This window comes from Acomys minous (assembly GCF_964271855.1).
Source record: "Acomys minous genome assembly, chromosome: 12".
In the NCBI taxonomy this organism is placed as follows: Eukaryota; Metazoa; Chordata; class Mammalia; order Rodentia; family Muridae; genus Acomys; species Acomys minous.
This window is the reverse complement of record NC_140493.1, coordinates 14,020,693-14,043,950: the sequence shown is the minus strand read 5'-3', so window position 1 is coordinate 14,043,950 and position 23,258 is coordinate 14,020,693. Positions and strand designations below refer to the sequence as shown.

Sequence of the window (23,258 nt, the reverse complement as noted above, 5' to 3'; positions counted from 1 at the left end):
CATCAGCCAAACCTAGATGTTCTTCCTGCCAGGAGTTTGACAAGCTCATACAACAGGTGAGACTGAAAGGATTACAGAAGCCGGACCTATTCTCTTAGGAGACGCCTAGGAATGTTCTGTGACAAAGAAGCAGGAGGGTCCATAGGAGCATGTACAGCAGGGTCTTGGCTTGGCTTGATCTCCAGGAGGTGGGAAGGGAAGGAGTACGGGAATGCCATGGACCACCTCAACCGGGGATAGGTACTTGGGATCAGGAGTTCTTGGAGTGTCAGTGAACAGAGATAAGGCGAAGTGACACACAGACAAAACTCAAGATCAAGTCTTTATTTGAGTGTGTTTTGCAGCCAAGCAGTCTAGCATTATATACATTTCTTGAAAGCAAGGGAGTTTTTGTTTGTTTGTTTGTTTGTTTGGGTTTTTGTTGTTGTTGTTGTTACATTTTCCCACAGAGCAGATTCACGGAAGTCAGTGAGCAATCAAGCATACAGGTACAGAATGCGAAGCACCAGGCTAGCTATCCTGGCTGGCATCCCACAGTGCTCACTACCCAAAGCTAACCCCAACTCTCTATTCTATGGAGAAAGTATGGGGCTACCTCCTCACAGTAACCTCCATGTCCTATCCCTATGATAAAGGGATGGAAAATGCCCTACCCAGAAGTCTGTTCTTCTACACTACTATTGGACAGTAACCTACAGAAGTACCCACATCTGCCAACCACGAGCCAAGTGCTACCATCCAGCTGCAGAGTACAGACATGAGACTTTTCTTTCTGCAGACAACTTTGCCTGTCATGGCCCATCCTCACAGGACACCACAGCGGAGACTCTGTAACCCAAGGTACCAGCACACTGGTCAAGGATGTAGGGTCTCAGGACAAAGTGTCACCAACCCAACTGTGTGGACAGTCATTCTTCATGTTATAAAAGGAGAGCACAGGATGGGTGTGGCATGATCTGTCTCCATCCATGCACTTCAGCACCCAGAGCAGTGCAGACTGCAGGGTGTACCTGGCATTACTAGGAAGCCTTAAGCATTTAGCTGGGTTGATGACAGGATCATCCACTTAAACCCAAAGTCAGTAAATACATGGAAAGGCTAGTTCCAAAACCAAATCCCACCAAGTGTGGTGACTATACCTTTAATTTCAACTTTTAGGAGGCAGAGGCAGAGCTCAGTGAGTTCAAGGCCAGCCTGGTCTACATAGCAAAAAAAGCTCCAGGTCAACCTTGTCTCAAAACAAAAACAAGCAAGCAAACAAACAAACCAAATACCCTAACAACATCTGGACAACTTCCTGCACACTAACTGGAAACAGAGTTAAGTAACCAAAAGGACATTTGGCCTCCCAATCCCTGTGAAGCAAAGGAACTCTCCAGCTTGCCAATTGGCCTACGTGGTCACCCACTGCCAAAAAGAAATGCATGTACTCCCGTGCTTCCACTCCCAACACACATGGGGATGAGGGAAGATGGCTAGACCCAGCCCTGTAGCAAGGACCTGTTCGGCCGTCAGGCCTACACGCCTGTACTGCTGGGACAAGTTACCTCATTTATGAAGTGCATACTATAGTTCCACAGCAGGATTTCCCATATGCTACAAGCATGACCTCAAGGGCAGCGAGGCTCAGCCCTGTCAGACCCCAGACCTCCAGGATGCTCTGAGCAATAGGTAGAAGTAGAGGCCCAGAGAAGTTAGTGAGGCAGGAAAAGAGGAAACAAAAATTAGACTGAATGGAGACGTGCACACCACAAACTGCTTGACCAAATCTAAGGAGAGTCATGCCAACCCACCTCCTACCACAGCACCACCTCAGCATATGGCACAAGACACATGCCTGCCTTTCGACCAGACTAGGGTCTGCAGAGACCCAGCAAACAGCTGGGAAGCCTCTCTAAGCACAACGCTCATAGACTGGGGTACCACCAACCTCAGTGATCTCCTCTCTCAAGGCAGCTCCTTCCTGTCCCGCTGCCCCTCATGCCCATCCCTACAAGGTCAGCTGCAGTGGAGACGATTCCCACAGCAGGGCTTAGCGGAGACAACCAAAGCAGAAGGTAAACTGAATTCCACCATCCAGTATACTTCTAGGTTAAAAACTCATCAGGGGCTGAGATGGAACATGTGCAAGCTCCAATGGCAAGACTCAGGGCCATTATATACATACATAAAAAAAAAAAGAACAAAAGCCAAGAGCCCCATCAAGCCTTACTGCCACTAGGACAATGTGGATACAGTTTACAGCCTTCAGCTTCATGTCCTGCCTGGACCAACATAACACGGCAGACCCCTCTGCCATGGGCCACAGACTACTTCCTTGTTTGGGAATTCTAGAATGCCCTAGCCCAGAACACCACAGAGCTTGCATCCTCACAATTCTGTCTGCTCCTTCTGATGGCCTCAGTGCCCTCTGCAGAAAGGGAAAGCTGGCAGCAAATGTTCTTCCTCACAGCACCGCCTCTAACAGCACGAGACAGCTTTTCCAGAGTATGAGGTATGGCCCTCCAGGGGGCTCTCCTTGTCACCTCGTCTTATCACCCTCCTTCCTGTCTTCCTTCCTGTAGCCTCTTCTTCCTCCCGGCTCCATCTCTAGGCAAGCCACCCACAAGGCCATTCAACATCCCATGTCCTTCATTTTAAGCTCCTATGCATGCCAAGGAGAAGAACCAAACAGCTGAATGCCCCACCACTGCACCAATGGCGTTCTACTCTTAGTGACAATCTACGAAAGTATTCACTCCTCTGGCCCAAGACAAGACATGAGGTCTAGAGTCTCCACTTTTGTCTCCAGATCTTCTTTCCAACATGGCTACCATCACATAAGCAGGACCAAAAGCATCGTTCCTACCAGTGCCCAGTGTTGTCAAACACTTCGTCACTTCAGGGCTGATATCCATCCCTAAGACTCTCTTGCCCTAAAACCTTCTCCTCTAGTACCCAGGACAAGCAGGCACTCTGGGAACCTCTGGTGGGGCTGTGCTCTGAGAGCTAAGGATGGCAGAAAGAACGGCAGTAGTTCACAACATGTGAGGTAAAGAACACAGCTGATTCACTCAACAACCGAAACTGTTTCTACTGTGCGAGGCATCTCGAGGCCTGGCACTATGAGGAGATGCCTCAGAGGGCACTGCTTTACAAACCCCAGCAGCCTCTAGGGAGGGATGTGTGCCCAGAGAATAGACACAGAATGCAGCAGAGAAAAGCTGAGCCAGGGAAGGGCCTGGATTGCTCCTTCCAGACCCCGCAGTCCAGCAAGTTCTTAGATCCCAGAAGAGCAACACTTGCAGGCATGAGTATCTAACCTACACAGCACCGCTGCTCATCTGACAGCCAGGGTACAGGATGAGAGGCCTGAGCTCATCCCACAGTCATGCCTGTGACAGCCAAGGGGACTCAACAGGATTCTAAAGACTTAAGTTTCCATTAAAGTTGGATGATATTTTATAGATGAAATGATTAGCTCTTCCCACTGGAGCCAGTAGGGTCCACCAGACATGTAGTTCGGGGCAATGTGTAGAGGAACTGCATATGTGACACCCAGAAAAAGACACCTCATTTCTTTTTAAGACATCCTCTCTGAACTGTCTTACCCCAGATGGTACCATAAGCCCAAATTAACTGCTATACTAGACAATTTGTTTAAATTTATTCTTTTACTTCCTCAACTCCTTTCCTCCTCCTTGCTATTGTCAATACGAACTCAACCATTAGAGCAAGGCCTAATAAGTTACTGCTTGTGCTGCACACTCCCGAGGCCCAGCATAAAGCTCCTACCCACCAGATCCACGCTGGCAACAGCCCTCCCTTCCTGTCTTAAATAGCCACGTAGCCAAAGTTGAAGCAGCTTCTCTGGGCATTCCCTTCTTCCCCTGGAACTGGCAGACTACTGGGTACAGAGCAGACACTCGTCAAGAGTAAGGAAAAAAGCACAACTCAACACTGAAACCACAGCAGACCTTGAGGATACATGAGCCATCTGCATAATCTGTAGCTTAGTAGCTCAAGGCCCAGGGGTCAGGGGTCAGCACCACAACCAGCCTGATGGGGCAGTGTCTCTGATCAGTTGGAGACAAGTGACACTGAAGGCAGACGAGGGTCTGTGCACATACCTGCTGCGTGTTTCTCTGAGACTGCAGGCTGGACTGGAGCCGCCGCAGGAGGGGAGCACCATTCCTAGACAGCCTTTTGAGTAACCAGTAGCTGTGGGCTCGCTCCACAAACTGCTTCTTCCGCTGAATGGCCACCTGATTCGCAATCTTATTTAATCTAAAATATGGAAAAACTGAAAGTTTAGCTTTGAGAAAGCATATTAAAAAGTGTTTGCATTTAGAAAACTAGGCAGGACAGCATTACTTTCAATAGCACTGCAGTTCTCTCCTGAGCCATGACACACACAGTATCTACTGTCCCTGGTACTATGAAAACAACTCACTACCTTCAGCTAAAGATTTCATCCACCAAAACTGTCATCAGGTTAAATGTCTAAACAGAAATAGAGCTGGACAAAGCTTTAAACACTGTGATCCTCCGGTCCGTGTTCTACCTACACACATACAAACCAGTGCCCGTCACTGTCAGCTGAGATGCTGGTGGCTGGACTCTGAGGTCACAGCTTTCTCTCATAGGTGGCGCCACTGGCCCTAGTCCCGCTCAACTCTGAAGAGAACAACCCGAAGCAGTGCAGCCCAGTACCTCAGCTCAGGCCGGGAAGACAGTCTGTCCTTAATAAATGACAACCCCGTCTTCTGAGAAACTTTGTCCTTTTGGGGGCTAAAAATGCAAAGCTGTAAAAACCTCTGCAGAAGTGAAGGAGAAGGGGGCTAAAACTCTCCCCAGCCTTTGAACGCTGGCCAGAGAGCTTCTCTGCTCCTTTTCACCACAGCTACCGAAGAAGAGCTCAGTGTGCCTCACGGACACTGAAAAACAAACTCCACCAAATCCCACAATTTCAACAGAACAAAACTACAAAAGGCTACAAAAAAAGGGCTTCCTTCATTATATGCCATATATCAAAAACTCTGGACATTAAATTTTTCCAAGTTCATTTTCTTTTTAAAGAATGCAAATCCAAATTTTACAGACCAATCAAAACCCACCAGCAACAGGTGGAGAGCCCAGCTCTGCCAAGGCTGGCTTGCTCTTGAGAACGCAGCAAACCCCCAAGGCTCTCTGCCTCCTGGCTGAGGCACTGCTGGATGAGGCATTGCCCTCTGTGGCTCTGCACACTCAACGTGGGTGGGTCAGACACCAAGGCCATGAAACATAGCTCCAATGACAAACCTACCAAAGGACACTCAGATGGAAGGAGGAAAGCAGGCTGCAACAGAAGGCATGAACCAAAGTCCCACACATAAACTATATCCATAGGTCAGGTCTGGTCACTTCAATAGCTGCTATTCTGTGTATAGCTTTGTTTTCACCATTTCTGAGACATAATATCTGTATAGTAAACTATACATTCCAACAACATGTACAGGTAAGAGGGCTTTAACATGCAAGTAGATATTTACCACTATACTTATTTCAATGATCAAATCGGATTTTTTTTTTTTCATTTGTTTTTCTAGACAGGTTTTCTCTGTGTAATGGAGCTGTGGCTGTCCTGGAACTTTGTAGACCAGGCTGGCCTCAAACTCACAGCGATCTGCCTGCCTCTCCCTCCCAAGTGCTGGGAGTAAAGGTGTGCGCCACCACTGCCTGGCCATACAAAATATATAAATGTATTCAGCATTCTTCCTAAGAGGGCACCAGATCTCGTTACAGATGCTTGTGAGCCATCATGTGGTTGTTGGGAATTGAACTCAGGACCTTTGGAAGAGCAGTCAGTGCTCTTAACCTCTGAGCCATCTCTCCAGCCCCCCATACAAGATATTTTTAACAATTTAAACATCCAAAGAAATAATGGTTAGCAGTTTGCTTTAATAACAAAAGATTACAGCCAGGTATGGTGGCACATACCTTTAATCCCAGGAGGCAGAGGCAGGTGGATCTTTGTGAGTTCCAGGCCAGTCTGCTCTACAAAGAAGAGTCCAGGACAGTCAAGGCAGTTACGCAGAGAAACCGTGTCTCAAAAAACAAAAACAAAAAATAAAAAAATAGTTCAATCTTATACTTAAAAACGAAAACAAGCCACCCCTTCTCCAGTACAGGAACTTGGGAGAATGTAAATGTATTGCAAGCTTGTAAACAAGACTTACACTATATACAGAGCCTGATTCGCCTCTCTGTGGTGAGCAATCACATGCCTTGGAGAAAGATGGGCAACAGGACCCATACTGAAGTCCCCAGAAACAGACCAGCCAAAAGCAGGCATGTCCACCAGCCCTCAGGCCAACTGCCAATTCAGAGAAAGTACAAGGGAAGCAGGCTAAACCATGCCGCTGACAGGCATGCAGCACAAGCCAGGCATGGTGTCGGGCAGCCAGCACAAGCCAGGCATGGCATGAGACCCTGCACACAGGAACCCGGAAGCAGAAGTGACCGAAATGGACCTCTAGAAGGAAACAGTGTTTGTCCCAGATCCCTGGTGTGATACTGGTGCCCAGCAGGAAGACCAAAGCTAGCCACTCCCTGTGCTCTAGCTCCCTATTTCAACATCTCCTTTCTACTTCCCACACACGCTCCTGCACGCCACTGTCATTATAAAGTGCCCAGCCTTGTCTATTTAATTTTTGTAACTAAAAACTGATACGTACTGATAAAAACAGGTACATACATACATACATGCATACATGCATACATACATATAAAAACAGGTATTATGTCAAAGGCACAAGTAAGCCAGGGCTGTCTAAAGGAAAAGTCCAGGAAGCAAGCCCTGCAAGTCGGAACACAAGTCCCTGGCGAGGGGAGGGGACTATGCAGGGCTGCAACAGCCAGGTCTCACCTGACACAAGCCATGCCCTATAGCTATTCCACTGTAGCTTGGTACCCACACATCTGTTTTATGACTTTTTGATATTATGTTCTATTTAAAAGTCTTAAATGCTGGCAAGAGTACACTCAAGAGTTTCTCAAGCCTTCCTGAAAGCAGCTAATAAACAAAAATAAAAAACAAAATGCAAGAGAAAATGAACTGGACTGTTCTGCTGAGAAGTCTGAAAGGATGTTTACTAAATGAGGTGGCAGCCGACTCACTGTCAGGTCATGCTAACCTTTGGAGGCCTAGCTTCTGCTCACTTTTAGCTAGAAAAAGTCTAGGTCTAAAGCGCAAGTCAGCTGATTACAGCCAGCTTGTGACTTCTTACATACGCTGCTACAACAAAGCTGCTTTTATATAGTCTACTTACAGATATGGCAAGGATTTCTAGCACCTCAGTCAATAAAAATGAAAACCTAGGAAAAAAGCGGGGCATGGCAGCACACACCTCTCAAGAGTCTAGGGCAGAAAGACAGTGAGCTTGAGGCCACCGAGGCTGCATGAGGAGAGACAGTCTCAAAAAGTAAAACTAAAAAAAAAAAAAAAAAAAACAGCAAGAAAAAAGACGACTAAACCCATCTCGTTCTAACACTAATCTTCATCCATGGAAATAATAGTCTTTTTTAAAACTACAGTGACTTAGGCTAGAGAGATGGCCCAGTGGTTAAGACCACTGTCTGCTCTTCCAGGGGTCCTGAGTTCAATTTTCAGCAGCCACATGGTGGCTCACAACTATCTATATAGGGTGGGTGGGACAGAGCCTCTCTGGATAACCCTCTTCTGACATACAGGTGGACATGCAGATAGAACACTCATATACATAAAATAAACGACAGTGACTCAGATATACATTAAATGTCATTTATTGTTAAGAATTCTCACCAGGCATGGTGGCGCACGCCTTTAATCCCAGCACTTGGGAGGCAGAGGCAGGCGGACTGATATGAGTTCCAGGCCAGCATGGTCTACAAAGCAAGTCCCGGACAGTCAAGGCTACACAGAGAAACCCTGTCCTTGGGGGTGGGGGGAGGTAGCACACCCCTTTAATCCCAGCACTCAGGAGGCAGAGTCGGAAGCCAGCCAGGTCTACACAGCCAAGTCCCAGGCCAGCTGAGGCTACATAGTGAGACTGTTTTTAAAAAAAAAAAAATCTTACATAAACAGCACAGTATATAACACTGTATAGCATCAGCGTCAATGCCCTTCCCGGCAGCTCAACAGTCAAGCCCCATCTGAGCTTGGGTAAAGAAGCCAAAAGATCAGAAAAGCCCACCCAAACTGTCATTTTCACAGACACTGTCCACAAAGATAAGCTAATGTTTATAATACAACAATATAAAAACAAAAATCCTGTATCCTTGCAAAGTCACAAAATGCCAATTTTATTGAGTGTTTTTTGTTGTTGTTGTTTTGCAGGGGGTGGGTGAAACAGGGCCTCCCTGGGTAACCCTCTCATGTCAACCAGGTAGGGCGATGCACACCTTTAATTCCTGGACTGGGAAGGCAGAGTCAGGGCAGTCTGGTTTATACAGTGAGTTCCAGGACAGCCAGGGCTATGAAGACACCCTATCTCAAAAAACAAAAACAAAAAAGACATGAGCGTGGTGAGGCAGTCCCTGTCAGTACTCCTATAGATCACTAACGTCATACAAACAACCATAACAATCAAGGGAACAATCACCAGAAAGCCCCAGGTTATGAGCTACCTCCCATCCTACTCATCAAAGCTCAGCAATGCTGTGGAGCCGGACAAGAGCACAAGAAGTGAGGGCTGGAGAGATAGCTCAGCAGTTAAGAGCACTGCCTGCTCTTCCAGAGGACCCAGGATCAATTCCTGCCACCCACATAGCAGTTCACAACTATCTATAACTGCAAGATCTTACACCCTTACACAGACATACTTACAGGCAAGAAACAAAATAAACAACAAAACTATGAAGTACATTTTTTTTTAAAGTAAATGCAGGGCTAGGAGGTAGCAGAAAGGTCTACAGCAGGAACAACCAGCACTGTGTGGATGTGGGGAGCAGGCACTAGGCTCCCTCACACCATCCTCAACAAACAACAGTAGAACCCCAAAGGCTCCAACAGGAAGCATGGACTGACCCACTAGCCAACACTTCATCAGTAACTATAAATCTACAGTTACGAGAAGGATCCCCCACACACACAGGGTTTCTCTGTGTAGCCTTGGGTGGCTATCCTGGAGCTCTCTCTGTAGATCAGGCCAGTCTCAAACACACAGAGATCCTCCCAAGTGCGGGGATTAAAGGGGTGCACCACCACTATCCAGAGTCTTTATACACTGCAGGGTGGTGGACAGTCACATGGCTGGGATGTTTCTAAAAAGACAAAGGGAGGTACAAGCAAGGGAGGATGGGCCAGCCACAGGAATTTCTGAAGTTAAGTTGCTGCACAAATGGGTTCTCTATACTTTTTAAAGCTTTTTCTTTCTTTCTTCTTCTTCTTCCTCTCCCTCACCCCCATACATCATAGCTATCGCTAAAAATGAGAAGACAGGCCTTGCCAAAAGAGTGCGCAATGGCCCAGTACAGAGAGGAAGAGGCATGTCCAGGACATGGCAAGACATACACACACCCCACTGAGAAGAGAGAGTCAAAAGCGACAGGACTAGGCAGTTAGGAAAACCCGTCTACCCACACCCACTCATACTGTAAGAGAAGTGTCGACATACATCCACCCCCAACCAGCACCAAGCCAGCTCCTGCAGGTCTGATGCCACACAGTCCCTCCTCATCAAGGAATGGCCGCCTCCCACTGGATTCTTGAGCTTCAGCTAGGAAGATGCAGCTAGGAAGATGGCAGCAAACACCATACAGGTAGAAGAGGATAGCTGAACACAGTTTAACTAAATAATCCACTCCAGAGGCGGTATGTGTGTGTGTGTGTGTGTGTGTGTGTGTGTGTGTGTGTGTGTGTGTGTGTGTGTGTACACTCACTAACACAGAACCATTGATCCCTGTGGATTTATGTGAATGCTATTATAAGAACAAGAACGGGGCCAGGGACTCCAGGGCTCCAAAGGTACTCACTCCTGCTACATTTCATAATTCAGATAGATAGCCAGGCGGTGGTGGCACACACCGTTAATCCCAGCACCTGGGAGGCAGAGGCAGGTGGATCTCTGTGAGTTTGAGGCCAGCCTGGTCTACAAAGTGAGTCCAGGACAGCCAAGGCTACACAGAGAAACCTTGTCTCCAAAAAATAATAATAACAACAACAACTATTATTATTATTCAGATAGATAGCTCTGGTTTGTCCCTTATTTAGTTTCCTAGACAAAACTCGTGAGAAGTAGGAAAATGACATCACTTCTACCTGTGCATTTGCACAGATCAGATCTAGTCTCTCAAAATCCCACACAGAGTCATTTTTGGAGAGCAAATTCTAGAAACCAGCATCCTTTCTTACCCAACATTTCCTACACATCCTAATTGTTAAAATAAACTCCACTCATGTTCAGGACAGCTCCGCAGTCAGGCTGGCAAGAGTCTTTCACCTTATAGTATCAATGAGTAGAATCATAAAGTAATGAAAAAAAATAGAAGTAGCATTTTAAAGCTTTGCTTTTTGCCTCCAAGGAATCAAAAGCCTAAAATTTACCTCTAGGCATACAGCATACACACACCCACTGGTCAATAGACGGCCACATAAAGCCTGGGACTGACAAAGCTGGGTGGTGGTGGCATTCACCTTTAATCCCGGCATTCAGGTAGGTGGATCTCTGTGAGTTCAAAGCCAGCCTGGTCTACAGAGTGAGTTGCAGGACAGCCAGAAACCCTGCTAGGGGTTGGTTACAGTTACAGTTACCAAAAGAAAGAGCTGGCAAGTTAGACATCTTCATTGGCTGCCTGTAAGACGACACTTACCACAGGAAACGACCAGAGGCCAAGATCTCAAAGGTGACAACTGTGACAAAGAACAATTTTATTATAAATGCTATCACATGGTTGACTACTCATATCCCATGAAGTAGTGAGAAATGGCTCCTCTCACACTCCAGGCCTCCTCACCATGCCCATGTCCTATGTGATGGGTAACTTCCCAGTCTACTCAGGTAAATGACAAACCAGCACAAAGGTAGGAGAACGAAAGTGCCATGGAGAAGGATGAACACTTACTCTAAACATCACAGGAAAGGCTGGCCAAGCAGAAAACAGCCCCCAGTCTGGACTGTTTGAAGTCTCACCAAAGATGTCAGACTAGACACCAGTGAACACTACCCTCAGACATAGCACAGTAAAAAGATTACAACAAGCCAGGTATGGGGGCTCACACCTGTAATCCCAGCACTTGAGGAGGCAAAAGCAGAGGCAGGTGGATGTCTGTGAGTTCAAGGCCAGCGTGGTCTACAAAGTGAATACAGGATAGCCAGGGCTACACAGAGAAACCCTGTCTAGGAAAGAGAGGGAATAAAGAAGAGAGGAAAGAGGAGAGAGGGAGAAAAGGAGAGGGAGAGGGAGATGGGGGTAGAGGGGAGACAGAGACAGAGAGCACGCAGCAAGGTATGGTGGCACATGCCTTCAATCCCAACAGTTAGGAGGCAGGGGCAGGTAGATCTCTGAGTTCTAGGCCAGCCTGATGAACATAGACCTGTCTCAAACAAACAAAATAGACCAGCAACACTCTACACCAGTGGTTTTCAACCTGTGGGTCATGACCATTTTGGCAAACCTCTATCTCCAAAAATATTTACATTATGATTCATAACAGTAGCAAAGCCACAGTTAGAGACAAAAGATACAGTTAGAAACAAAAATAACTATGACTGGGGTCACCACAATCTGTGTTAGAGAGTCACACATTAGGAAGGTTGAGGACCACTGCTCTAGACAGGACCAAGACGCGTTCCACACTCAAGCGTTAACTTCAGTGAGCCATAGGGAAACTCCAGACAAACTCAAAAGGAAGAACATTCTTCCAGGCATCACAGAAGACAAAGACTTAAAACCACACAAACCCAGGAAGGCTGTAGAGACTCAACAGCTGGAACAGCAGCTGCAACGGCTTCAGTGTACTGTGTCCTGCTGGTGGCTGACCTTCTTCCTACTTCCAGGCCCTCTGGCCCCTGACCTTCCATTTGGCCCAATGCTCTAGCACCTCAGAACAAAGCAGGTTATCAGAATGGTCTTCCTATGACTCACAGGGCCTGGGGTACTATGTGAGACAAGCTGGGTTGGGGTGTGGCACTAGAGGCACAGGGTATGGAGCAACAGGCAGACAGTGGGACTGCTTCTAGAAGGTGGGTGTGTTCAGGACCTAGGACAGATTGGTGTCCTTCCCCACCACAAAGGCATAATTTAGAACCTATGTCCTCAGGGCACCTGACTATGTAAGGACATGTATCTATGTAAGCCTCTTCCACAACCCATGTGCAAGGGTGTGCACAGTTCACAGCAGAATACTAGCAACAAGTAACTGGGTGATCTAATGGGGTCACTTGTATTTTTATGTTTTGAAAACTTATCACCAAAAAAAGTTACAACAGTCAAACTTGGGTGTTCTTCTGGCCTCAGGGTCCAGGAGAAGGGACACTGGGCAGCTGTCGCACCAAGTCCGTCCCACTGTTACCTTCACATGGACTCACACTTGGCAGCAGCAGTAGGGAGACCAAAGGAACAATCTGCCCCATCACAAACTTTTAAAATAAGTATCTTCACAGCCAAGGCTACACAGAGAGACCCTGTCTCCAAAAAAAAAAAAAAAAAGTTACTCTGCTGGAGTAACTATGAGAATTCAGAGAAGGAAGAATCAGCCACACTGGGGATGTCCCCTCTGCTGAGTGCCCAGGGACAAAAGACCCAGGCCCACAAGGGAAGGTGTTCAGATGGAGGGAACAGAGTCAGTAAAACGGGTGGCCTGTCCACAGTGGTTTCTGCTCAGCAACGCACAGCTTTGCAAGGACAGGCCACGGTAACGCTTGCCTGCTGCTGCGATGAGTACGCAGACCCGCTCATCTCCCAGACTGCCTTGGCTCTCTCCACTTGCCAGTCATCAGGGTGGACTCGCCACACCACAGTATGTCGTTTGTACTTTGCAGCTGGCTGTTTTAATGCATCTTCTCCAGTATCGCCACTGTAGATGCATCTGCCTGCTTCCCAAGGCCCCCACAGAGCAGCAAACCCCTACACTGCTCTCAGGACACGCAGGGCAGGGCTCCCACCTGGGAAGGATGGAGCCAGCCTGTGGCAGATGGGAATGTTTATCAAATACAGACAGAATTGCTGATAACCTCGTATCAGTCAAAAGTTCATTTCTTGCACCTGTCCTACCAAACAGCCTAGTTAAACAACACAGCTGCCACCAAGCACTTGCAGTCATCTTCTCTGTACAGTTCATTAAAGCTGAGGCTCACATCAGTGCACTGCCCAGCACCTCCACGGACTGGGATCCATATTGCTAGCCCAGAAAGAACAAAATTAAACTTGCATTTCTTTTTTACTGATTGCATAATATTTTTGCATGCACTGTTTTTCAAAAATGGGAACTCAGGTAGGCATGCTGCTACACACATTTAATCCCAGTGCTCAGGAGGCAGAGGCAAGCAGATCTCTGTGAGTTTGAGGCTAGCCTGGTCTATATAGCAAGTTCCAGGTCGACCAAGGTTACACAGTAAGACCCTGTCTCAAAAACTTTTTAAGTAAATAAATAAGTCGAATATAGGTGATACAGAGTTTTAATTCCAGCACTTGGGAAGCAGAGATGTCCGGGATATCTGAGTAGGCCAGGCAGATCTACAGAGCAAGTTCCAGCACAGCCAGGCTACACAGAAACTCAGTCTCTAAAACTCAAAATAAATAAAGCTATGTCAGTAAGTAAAAAGAAGAAAGGAAGAAAAAAAAACTGGTAAATCAAGAAGCATGGAGAAGGGAAATGTGCAAACTCCACGCCAGAATTCAATACCACATTCAAAAGCAAGACCTACTCTACCTAACCAAGTGCTTTGGTAAGTGTGCATACTCCATTTGGTCTTCTGCTAAAGCCAGATCAAGGACGGCCAGAGTGAACACCAGCAAAGAGAAGGAGCCTTGGTCTCTGCTAACCCAGGAACAACTACTTAGGCATCTGTACTGAATAAACTGCACACCAATTATCCAAATGGCTAGAGGCTCTAAGTCCAAATCCAGACCTAGGCAGACAACAGCTATGCATGCAGAAGCAGCCACTCTTCTGGAGAGAAAAGGAATGGCCCTATAGAGCCAGGGCAGGAAAGTAGCTCCCAGGGGACTTGTGGCTTGGGACTCAAAGGGAACCAGGAAGCTCCACCCTTTACCTGCTCCTTCTCTGCCATCCTCTGGCAAACAGAATGAGGTGGGTGAACAAGGTAACAGAGAACTGCATCAGAAGAGGGGGGGAAAAAAAAGGACTACTCTGAACACACTTCAAAATATTGTTTTTCTTATTTAAAAAAAAATTGTCAGGGTAGTGGTAGTACACAGCTTTGGGAGACAAGAGGCAAATTAATCTCGAGTTCAAGGCCAACCTGGTCTACAGAGTTTGTGCCAGGACAGCCAGGGCTACACAGAGAAACCTTGTCTCAGAAGTCTCCTTTAGCCCTTCCTCCTTCAGTCTCTTCTTTTTGGTTTTTCGAGACAAGGTTTCTCTTGTAGTTCTGACTGACCTGGCTTTGTAGACCACGCTGGCCTGGAACTCACAGAGACCCACACACCTCTGCCCCGCCCCCTGCCCCCCCCCCCCCCCCCCCGAGTGCTGGGATTAAAGGCATGTGCCACCATGCCCAGCTGAGATACACTTTTCTCAACAGCTGTTTGAGGGGCCCTTGTCACTCCCTTTTCCAGTGAGAGCTGCCTGCTCCTGAACTAACCTGGAATGTCACATCGTGACACTCTAGTTGGCAGACTCAACTTTGAGCAGCAGCAGCCTCAGCCTCCAACTACAGCCCACTCAGCACCCAGGCTCTGCTCTTCATACCTGAAGGGCAGGTCCAGTCCCATGTAACCAGCAGACTGAGGGCAGTGGGAGCTTGTCCAGGGACACAGTAGCCAAAAAATATCAGAATATCCCGAAGACTGGGGCAAAACAGACTCTTAAGTTCAACAGCACAAACACCTAGTTCAAGTATAGTTTTCATCTCTATTCAAAGCTGACTTAAGGGCTGGAGAGATGGCTCAGTGGTTAAGAGCGCTGCCTGCTCTTCCTGAGGTCCTGAGTTCAATTCCCAGCAACCACATGGTGGCTCACAACCATCTATAATGTGATCTGATGCCCTCTTCTGGCCTATAGGTGTACCTGTAGGCAGAGCACTGTATACATAATAAATAAATAAATCTTTAAAAAAAAACAAAAACAAAAAACAAAGCTGACTTAAGTTTGTTCCAAAATTAAGTAAAGAAAGAAAAAGGGGGAAGTAGAGAAATGGCTCCGTAGTTAAAAGTACTAGTTTCTCTTGCAAATGACCTGGGTTCAATTCCTAGCACCTCACTGGTGACTCACAACTCTACTTCCAGGGGATCTGACGCCCTCTGCTGACTGGAGGGAACCCATCATATACATGGTGCACATACATGCATGCAGGCAAAACACTCACACACATGAATGAATCAATCTTTTAAAAGTGCCAGCAGCCACGCACGGTGGCTTACACTGTCCTCCCATCATTCAAGGGGCTGAAGCTGTGAGCTGGAGACCTGTCCAGGCTCTATAGTGATAGCTCATCTCAAAACAAAGTAAGGCAAGACAAGACAGGTCACAGTCTGCACTTGACGGGCTGATGCAAGAGTCTCACAAGCCTAAGGCTGACCTGGCCTGTTCAGTAAGTCCCAGTTGATCTCAGCCTACAGACAGGGCCTTGTCTGGGAGAGAAGACCAAGAGCCAGGCTGCGCTTCTTATCAGCTGAACTCTACAACAGACCTGAAATATTTAAGTCTAAAGCCTCAAGCTCTTTCCTCAATGGGTCTGACCACAGAAAGCCAAAGAGCCTTTGTTCTCACATGCAGATTCTCCTTCCAACAGTCCCACCCACTGGCAGCAATCTCGGTCCAAAACCTGAACATCAGGAACCACAGGCCAGAAGATCGCACCCATCACCTGGAACAGGCAGTATTCGGTGCTGGCCAGAGAGCGCTGACAGACTGCTGTTTCACTTACTCTAATTTCGGTCAAGCTAGACTTCACGGCTCCTGAGAGAAGCTCTTCATATAGCCTCATCCTTCCTGGTGCTACAGAAGTAGAAACCCCAGTGAAGCCATCTTTTAAGTCAGGCTGGACATTCTACAGACATGCTGGTTCTCACAGGACTGTGAACCAGGGGTTATGAGCTCTCTATTGCTTTGATTCGCTAGCCATAAGTAGTAGGTATAGCTCTACAAAAACAAACAGCATTTACCTGATTTAAACTCTGCTAATACAAAGGCAGTCCTAGCTCTTTATAGGTTAAAACTGTGCTCCCAGCTCTACCAGTAAATTCACTGTGACACTGCTCACAACATGCTAATAACAACTTCTTCAAACCATTCATAACACACACACACACACACACACACACACACACACACACACATTCACTCTGTTAAAGGTAGCTTCTGAGCTGGGTGGCAGTGGCACACACCTTTAGTCCTAGCACTCAAGAGACAGGGCAGGACAGACTGGTCTACAGGAGTTCCAGGACAGCCAAGGCTACACAGAGAGACCCTGTCTCATTAAAAAATAAAATAAAATAAAATAAAAATAAAAATGCTGGGACCAGGCATGGTGGCGCACGTCTTTAATCCCAGCACTTGGGAGACAGAGGCAGGCGGACTGCTGTGAGTTCGAGGCCATCTTGGTCTACAAAGTGAGTCCAGGATGGCCAAGGCTACACAGAGAAACCCTGTCTCGAACCCCCACCTAAAAAAAAATGCTGTATTTCACTGTCCACTTGTTTGCCAAATGAGTGTTTTTACAAAATCCATGTTAACAGCCCCATGTAAGCTGCTCCAGGGCAGCTGGCAGCCTCACCTAAACCTCATCATCTTGGGCTAAAAGCACACTCCCTTCACAGAAAAGTACTTCCTCAAGGGTCAAAAAAGGGTTCAAATGGTGCAAAAGGCGTGGGCTCACTTGAAAAGGAGAACTTCCTTGGGGGAAATCATGGAACAAAAGGGCATGCCAAGGAATAAGTCCAGACGACACAGGACTGAGGCAGACCAAGACTGAAGGGGATTTGAAGCAGCCCCTAAAGTGCATAGAAGAGGACAGCAGGACAGCTCCTACACCAGGGACACAGCCGTGTTCTTAGGTCAGGAGAGGCCTTACCACAACAGCCTTTCTATAGATCAAGCAACATTTGCACCTCAGAGGACACCAGCAGCAAAGGAAGAAAGAAGTCAGGTAGGGCAGGCACCTTGATCCCAGCCCGTGGGAGGCCGGGCAGAAGACCCCTGTGAGTCTGGGGCAAGCAGGAAGACCACCAACTCCCTGCTGACAGCAGCTCCCACTCTAACCTCACCTCACCTCACCTCACCTCACCGAGGATGCTGGTGCACTTCTCCAGATGTGCTTTTCTACAAGATCCTAAAATCTGGTAGTAAGTGAGTTTAACTGCAATAGAGATGGAAACAAAACTTGGGATGCTATGAAATCCAGAAACGCAGGGTTGAATGAATCCTTGTGTGGCTGTGGCTCCCATAACCATGCCTACCTTACACTCAAGGCCAACTAGTGACAAAGACCTGGAAGTTAGCTCAGTCTAGAACTTCTCTCACATTTACGCCCACTAGACAGCAGCAAACAAATGGAGCCACAACTTAGGAAACAGACTATGAGGAGGTTCAACAGACATGAGGCAGGACTTCTTTGCAGGCCCTGATTTGTGTCCTCCATCACGTGCTTCACTCCAGGCCCATCTGAGGCAGACAGAGCGCAGACGCACTTACCTCTGAGGGGGAATATATGGAGCACACACGGTCGGCAGGACCGCACAGGGCTCAGCCAGTGTTTTCTTAGCCTTTTTTGCTTTTTTCCTGACCTTGGACGTAGACCTGACCGTTTTGACTGAGCTCTCTTTTCGACAGACACCATTTTTCATGTCAGCATCTCCATAGATGTTCAGAGGCCTCCGGGTACAGCCTGGAGGGGTGTGGACATCACAGTAAGCAGTCTTTCTGACAGAGAACGTGGTGCTGCCCCCAGTCAGCTCCTTCACAGGCTCCATCTTCATGTACAGGCCAGCCTTCTGGGCACATGTCACATGGAATGCTGTGTAGCAATTTGCTTTGTGGCACTGAATGCAGGCACCCACGCCTTTCTGCTTACAGAGGTAGCATGTCAGTTTCCACCGAGCAGGAGGTATGTTCCTCACACCGTCGATGGGCTCAATGAATACCGTGTTGGCAAAGCCAACCTCTGGGATCCACAGGGCGCAGACCACATGGCCCCAGCGGTCATCGTCTGTCTTTTTGAAGGCACCACCCTTATTCGGGCACAGCACGCAATCCGCAGGGCGGGCCCGAGACTGCAGGCAGTGGCGGCAAAGCCACTGGCCCTCGGGGATGTAGGGCACCCCATAGCACTCCTGGTGCACAGCCAGGTTGCACATGTCACAAAAGAGGATAACATTGCTGTTCTGACACTCCCCATCCATGCAGATGCAGCACACGGCGTCCTCATCAATCAGGGACTGCTGCTCACCCTGCTTCTGGTTCTCACAGTAGGACTCCTTCTCAAATCGATCCATCAGGAACTCAAACATGTTCTGTGACACGGCAGAGACACAGTCACCCTTCCGCTTCTCGTTGATGATCTCCAGCCAGGCATAATCTTCCTCGTCCATGTCGTACTCCACCTCATTGTCCAGCTCCTCAGCTGACTTCTCGATGAACTTGTAGTACACAGGGGGCCTCCTGGGTGCAGACGGGGGACTATACTCCACAATCCGCACCTTGGGCTCGGGAAGCGCACTGGCAGAAGCCGGCGTGCCATGGGTGCTGGGGAGGACTTCATTTTTCTTTTTGACTCTGTTGTTTTTGTGACGCTTAGTTCTTAAGCAAACAGGCGGCCTCTCGCTGTTTTCTTTATTACTGTTGCATTCACTCATTTCTTGAGCAGTGAGGTCATCTTCCAGTATGATCTCCAAGGGATCAAAAATACTGATCCGATGCAAGCGCCCTTCAATTTCTATCTCCACCATCCTTTGAGCTTGTGCGTATGTCAGTGTTTCTCGAGTAGGGGAGTGTTTAATACTGCATGGGGAAGAAGGATGCCTCGCTGCAGAGCCTCGATGACATCGTCCTTTCCTCCTCATTTGGCAATGATTACCTAAAATAAAGTCAAAGAAAAAGTTAATTCCATGTAGGATGACAAGAGACTTTAGAAAAGCACAAAACACACCTGGGTAGCACGAACTCAACACCCCACAAATGAAGCTCAGAGTCCAAATACCTAGGAGACTTCCTGACAACTTCTCCCAGGACTCATGGTCACATTCCAGCAAGCCTCCAACAGTACTCCTCCCTCACCACACCCTAATAAAGGCACTGATAGGAAGGGAGCCCCCCCCCTAATAAAGGCACTGATAGGAAGGGGGGAGCCGCCCCCCCCCACGCCGGAAGCAGCAGCCTCAGGGTTCCTACTGAATCGCTGGGGCACAGGCGACTACCACCCACAAGTCACCTTTTTAGACTAAGCCAAAAGTAACCTCCAAAACAGCAACATACCCTCCAGAGTTGAGACTTTGGCCTCTCGCCCACAAGTATAGACTTTTTCAGACAGACTTCACAAGGCATAGAGACCATGACCTGTGGCCACAAAGCAGCCCCGCTCAGTGGCCACTCAGTCTTAACAATCCCTTAGGTCTCCCTTCTCTTTCCCACTACTGCCCAGCAGAGTGCTCCTGTGAACTCTGCTGCTGGAGGCAGAAGCTTCCATAACTCACCAGCATCAAGTAGTGCATTCTTTCCACAAGCACATCCTACACACAGCCCAGAAGGAAACCCTGAGCTGCTCTGTGGGATAGCTTGATCCCAACAACTCAATGTAGCTCTCATAAAGCCTCTACAGTGACCACCCTGGAAACTTCCATAGGTTGCACCCGCCTTTCCCTTTCACTCAAGCCGGGACCTGGCTATGTGCTGGGCCCATGCTCCTCAAGTAACCCTAGCAGTGAGCAAGATGTCAAAGGGTATCTCTCTTCCTGACACGCTTGAAAATGTTCAGCTCTTGCTCCAAAGAAAGGATGGGTTCCCTCAAACCACAAAGAGCCTGCCCCCCGACATCCCCATGCCAGAGATGAGAGTCCTTATCACTGGTTCATATGCACGAAGACTTTCATGCTGAGATTTGCTCACCACCAGTGTGGACAACACCACAGAGCTAACGGCCTACACTCCCCCTCACTGTAATAGACTCCTCTACTTTAGTTGTCCCTGATGTGACTTGGTATCTGTAGCTTATGAGCAGGCATGCTCACTCCGGACCTCCAGTCAAGCAGGGCAAACACACGGAGCAACTAGGGCAAGGAGCACTCAAACGCCTCCCTCGGAACAAGCCCACTCTACTGACGAGAAGCAAAGACTGACTGACTCAAACATTCCCAGCTGAAATGTCACAACAAGCCAGAACCAGGACTCCAGAGGAAGCCTGAATCCACAACCTCCTAGCTATCTTACCAGTCTTTGAGAAAAGCCCTCAAAGAGCAAACTCGTCCCAAAAGGAAAATTCTGCAAACCTTATATGCATTTTTAAAGACAGGCCTTACCGGTTGTAGAAACCCACATTTGTAGATACTACTTCCCTATGGACAAGAACATGAAGAAAGACACTGTAGTCAGCTAGACCCCAAGGCCCCTGCATCTGAGGGGGCCTCCAGGTGCCTACTCAACCCCGAATTCTCAGGGAGCTGTCAACAAAGCCACCCTAGCCAGCCCTAGGCCTCTGGCCGTATCCTTTAGGTGAGACAGGTGCACATCCAGGTGTCAGCACCATATTCTTCTGCACAGAGAGAACCACGGTGCACCCACGGACGCCTTACTGAGGTGGGGCAGAAGCAACAGCTCCCAGATTAAAGACAAACATGTAATTTTCTCCTGTACAGTAAAGTACTGTAACCAGCCCCGTCAAATCCCACATTCTTCTAGTAAGCACTGAAGGCCTTTAAACCACTTTCCTACAAGACCTGAACCCGATACTTAATGGCCACAGTGGCTCTGTAATTTGGAAATGTAATTGTGACCTGGAGAAAGAGGGTATTTAGCAGTGCTGCCCAGCACGGAGTGACCAGCAATCTCAGCTGCTTCCTCGTTTTCCTATACCCAGCACTTTGACCCTCAGGCTCTATGAAGAAAGCAAGCATTTCCACGGAGGGAATCAGCAAAGGCAATAAGCGTGCTTCTCCAGAAATAACTGTGCTAAACACATCCTAAAACGCTTTGCTGGCAAAAAAAAAAAAAAAAGAGGAGGGAAACTCCATGCTCAAAATCAGCCCAGTTCATTTCCTGCCTGGTTTGTAGGCAAGCACAGAGGGAAGAGACACCCGTCTAAAGGTGGTGTGACCATCCAAGGAGTAAACAGAGACTCAGGACAGTGCTAGACCCAGCAGGTGATAAGACAGTAACCAAATAATACCCAAACTCTGTAACTATATGTTACCAGATGACAGATACTTTAAAACCGTAGCAGGTGGGTGAAGGGAACGTCCTCCATTAAAGGGGGCGGTTTCCTAGGTGTGTTAAGTGTGTCACAACTGCAGTGCACGGAAGAGGAGCTGTGTTTTCTGCAAATTATGCACAGGAAAGTTGCTTCTCTCCTAAAGGCCCAAGAGAGCCGCGCACGCGCGTTCGTTTCTCAGCGTTTCCTGCACACATCCACGGAGTTTGGCGGAGCTGCAGGCTTGCTCCGGAGATACCAGGCCGCGCTCGACTTAGGAAATCTTCCGAGCCCGTCCCTCTTCAAGGGAGTTTCCTGTCTTGGCAAAATAGATCGGACCTATCTGTTACATAATGCGACCCGCTCCGCACCGCCAAGGCTACGCCGCGAGACCCCAGGCCTTCCGCCTCCTCCGCTGTCCGACGCCCAGCCTCGCAGTTGCCCCAGCACCGCAGACAGCCCGGAGCCCGCCCGGCCCAGCGGCTTCTCCGCCTCCTGAGCCCTGCCGCCGGCTCCATTCTCTTGGCCGCGCCTCCCGCGCCGTGACGGCCTCCTTCTACTCCTCTGTCTCCCGGACCCCGCCGCGGCCTCCGTGTCCCTCTCCGCCCCCACCGGGCTGCGGCCTCCGCCTCCGCGATCCCGCCACCACCTCGCCTCCCAGACCCGGCCTCTTGGGCAAGCCGCCGGCCCCTGAACTCCGCGTCCCCGGCCGCGCCGGCTCACGGCGGCACTCGCCGTCCCGGCCTCCTCGGTTCCTCCGGGTCCCGCGCCCGCCAGGCCTCACGGCCTCCGGGCCTCGCCACCCCGACTCTCCCTCTCCGGCCTCCCCGCCCGCGGACAATGCGGAGCCACCGCCGCCGCCGCCACCGCCGCTGCCAAACATGGCGCCTGCACCTCCACCCGGGCAGGCGAGGCGGACGGCGAACAGCGATCGCCAGACACTCACCTTCGGGGCGCCGCGGCCGCGGGAGCCCGGCGGGCGGGCAGGCGCGGGGGCCGGCGCGGCCGAGGCGGCGCTAATGGCGCCGCGGCTCCTCCGCCAACGGCCGCGCAGCCGAGCCCCGCCGGGCTCCGGGGCGCGCTCAGCCAGCGGCTCCGGGCCCGCAGGGCGCCGCGGCTCGGGCGGGGTCGGCGGCGCCGGCACGGCCGGCTAAGGCCGGCTCGGGGCCCGGCCGGGCGGAGGACGCGGACGCGGAGCTGCTCGGACGCCTGCCGAGGCGCTGCTCGCTCCCCAGCGAAGCAAACAATGCGGCGAGCGCTCCGCCCGGCGCGCTGCGTGCGAGACGCGCCCCGCCCGCCGCCGCCATGACGCGCGCCGCGCCAGGCCGGGATGAGGGGGCGGGGCGGGACTCGAAGGCGACAGTGGGGTGACCAGGAAGGGTGGCTCTCTGGGAGTTAGGGTGGGGATCCTGAGTGGTGAGGAGGGAGGGAGTGCTGCAAGAGTCGGGTGAGTAGGGAGGGTGGTTCTGGGGTGACAGCAGTCTCCTGAAGAGTGAAGGACTGCTACAAGAGTGGGGTAACCGGATGATGTTTACTTGGTGGGGGGGGGGGGCAAGCGGGTGTGGGGGGCGATGTGTGCAGGGGCACTGAGTAGAGCAAGAATGCTGACCCTAAGAGGCCAGGTGGAGTTTCCTGAGAGTGTTTTCCAAGGGGGTGGCGGGGGTTGACATGAAGGAATCAAGAGTGAGCATCCTAGGGGTGGTAAGTGAGGTTCTAATAGTGTCAGGTGACCAGGGT

General features: G+C 49.5%; 1 protein-coding gene and 1 long non-coding RNA gene across 11 annotated transcripts in view; both read right to left on the bottom strand.

The window, feature by feature from the left end:
• Nucleotides 1-22,749, bottom strand: part of BRD1 (bromodomain containing 1) — a 47,411-nt gene extending 24,662 nt beyond the window's left edge. For 3 of the 10 annotated variants that reach the window (XR_014783514.1, XM_084803192.1, XM_084803196.1), the window contains exons 1-3: nt 22,468-22,744; nt 17,816-19,196; nt 4,110-4,266 (exon numbers count right to left, since the gene is read on the bottom strand). Coding sequence is in view for 9 of the 10 variants with exons in the window: in XM_084803192.1 (XP_084659318.1) it covers nt 4,110-4,266; nt 17,816-19,182 (1,524 nt within the window). In the remaining variant the exon portion in view is untranslated. Of the gene's footprint in view, nt 1-4,109; nt 4,267-17,815; nt 19,197-21,524; nt 21,837-22,467 lie in introns of all 10 variants that reach the window. The other 7 variants (XM_084803194.1, XM_084803195.1, XM_084803199.1 and 4 more) reach the window with 7 other exon arrangements.
• LOC311609836 lies at nt 310-4,100 on the bottom strand. Its single transcript, XR_014783519.1, has 2 exons — nt 3,968-4,100; nt 310-3,203 (listed from the first exon to the last, which is right to left on the bottom strand). It is a non-coding gene; the product is annotated as an uncharacterized lncRNA (long non-coding RNA).
• Nucleotides 22,750-23,258: the final 509 nt, after the last annotated feature.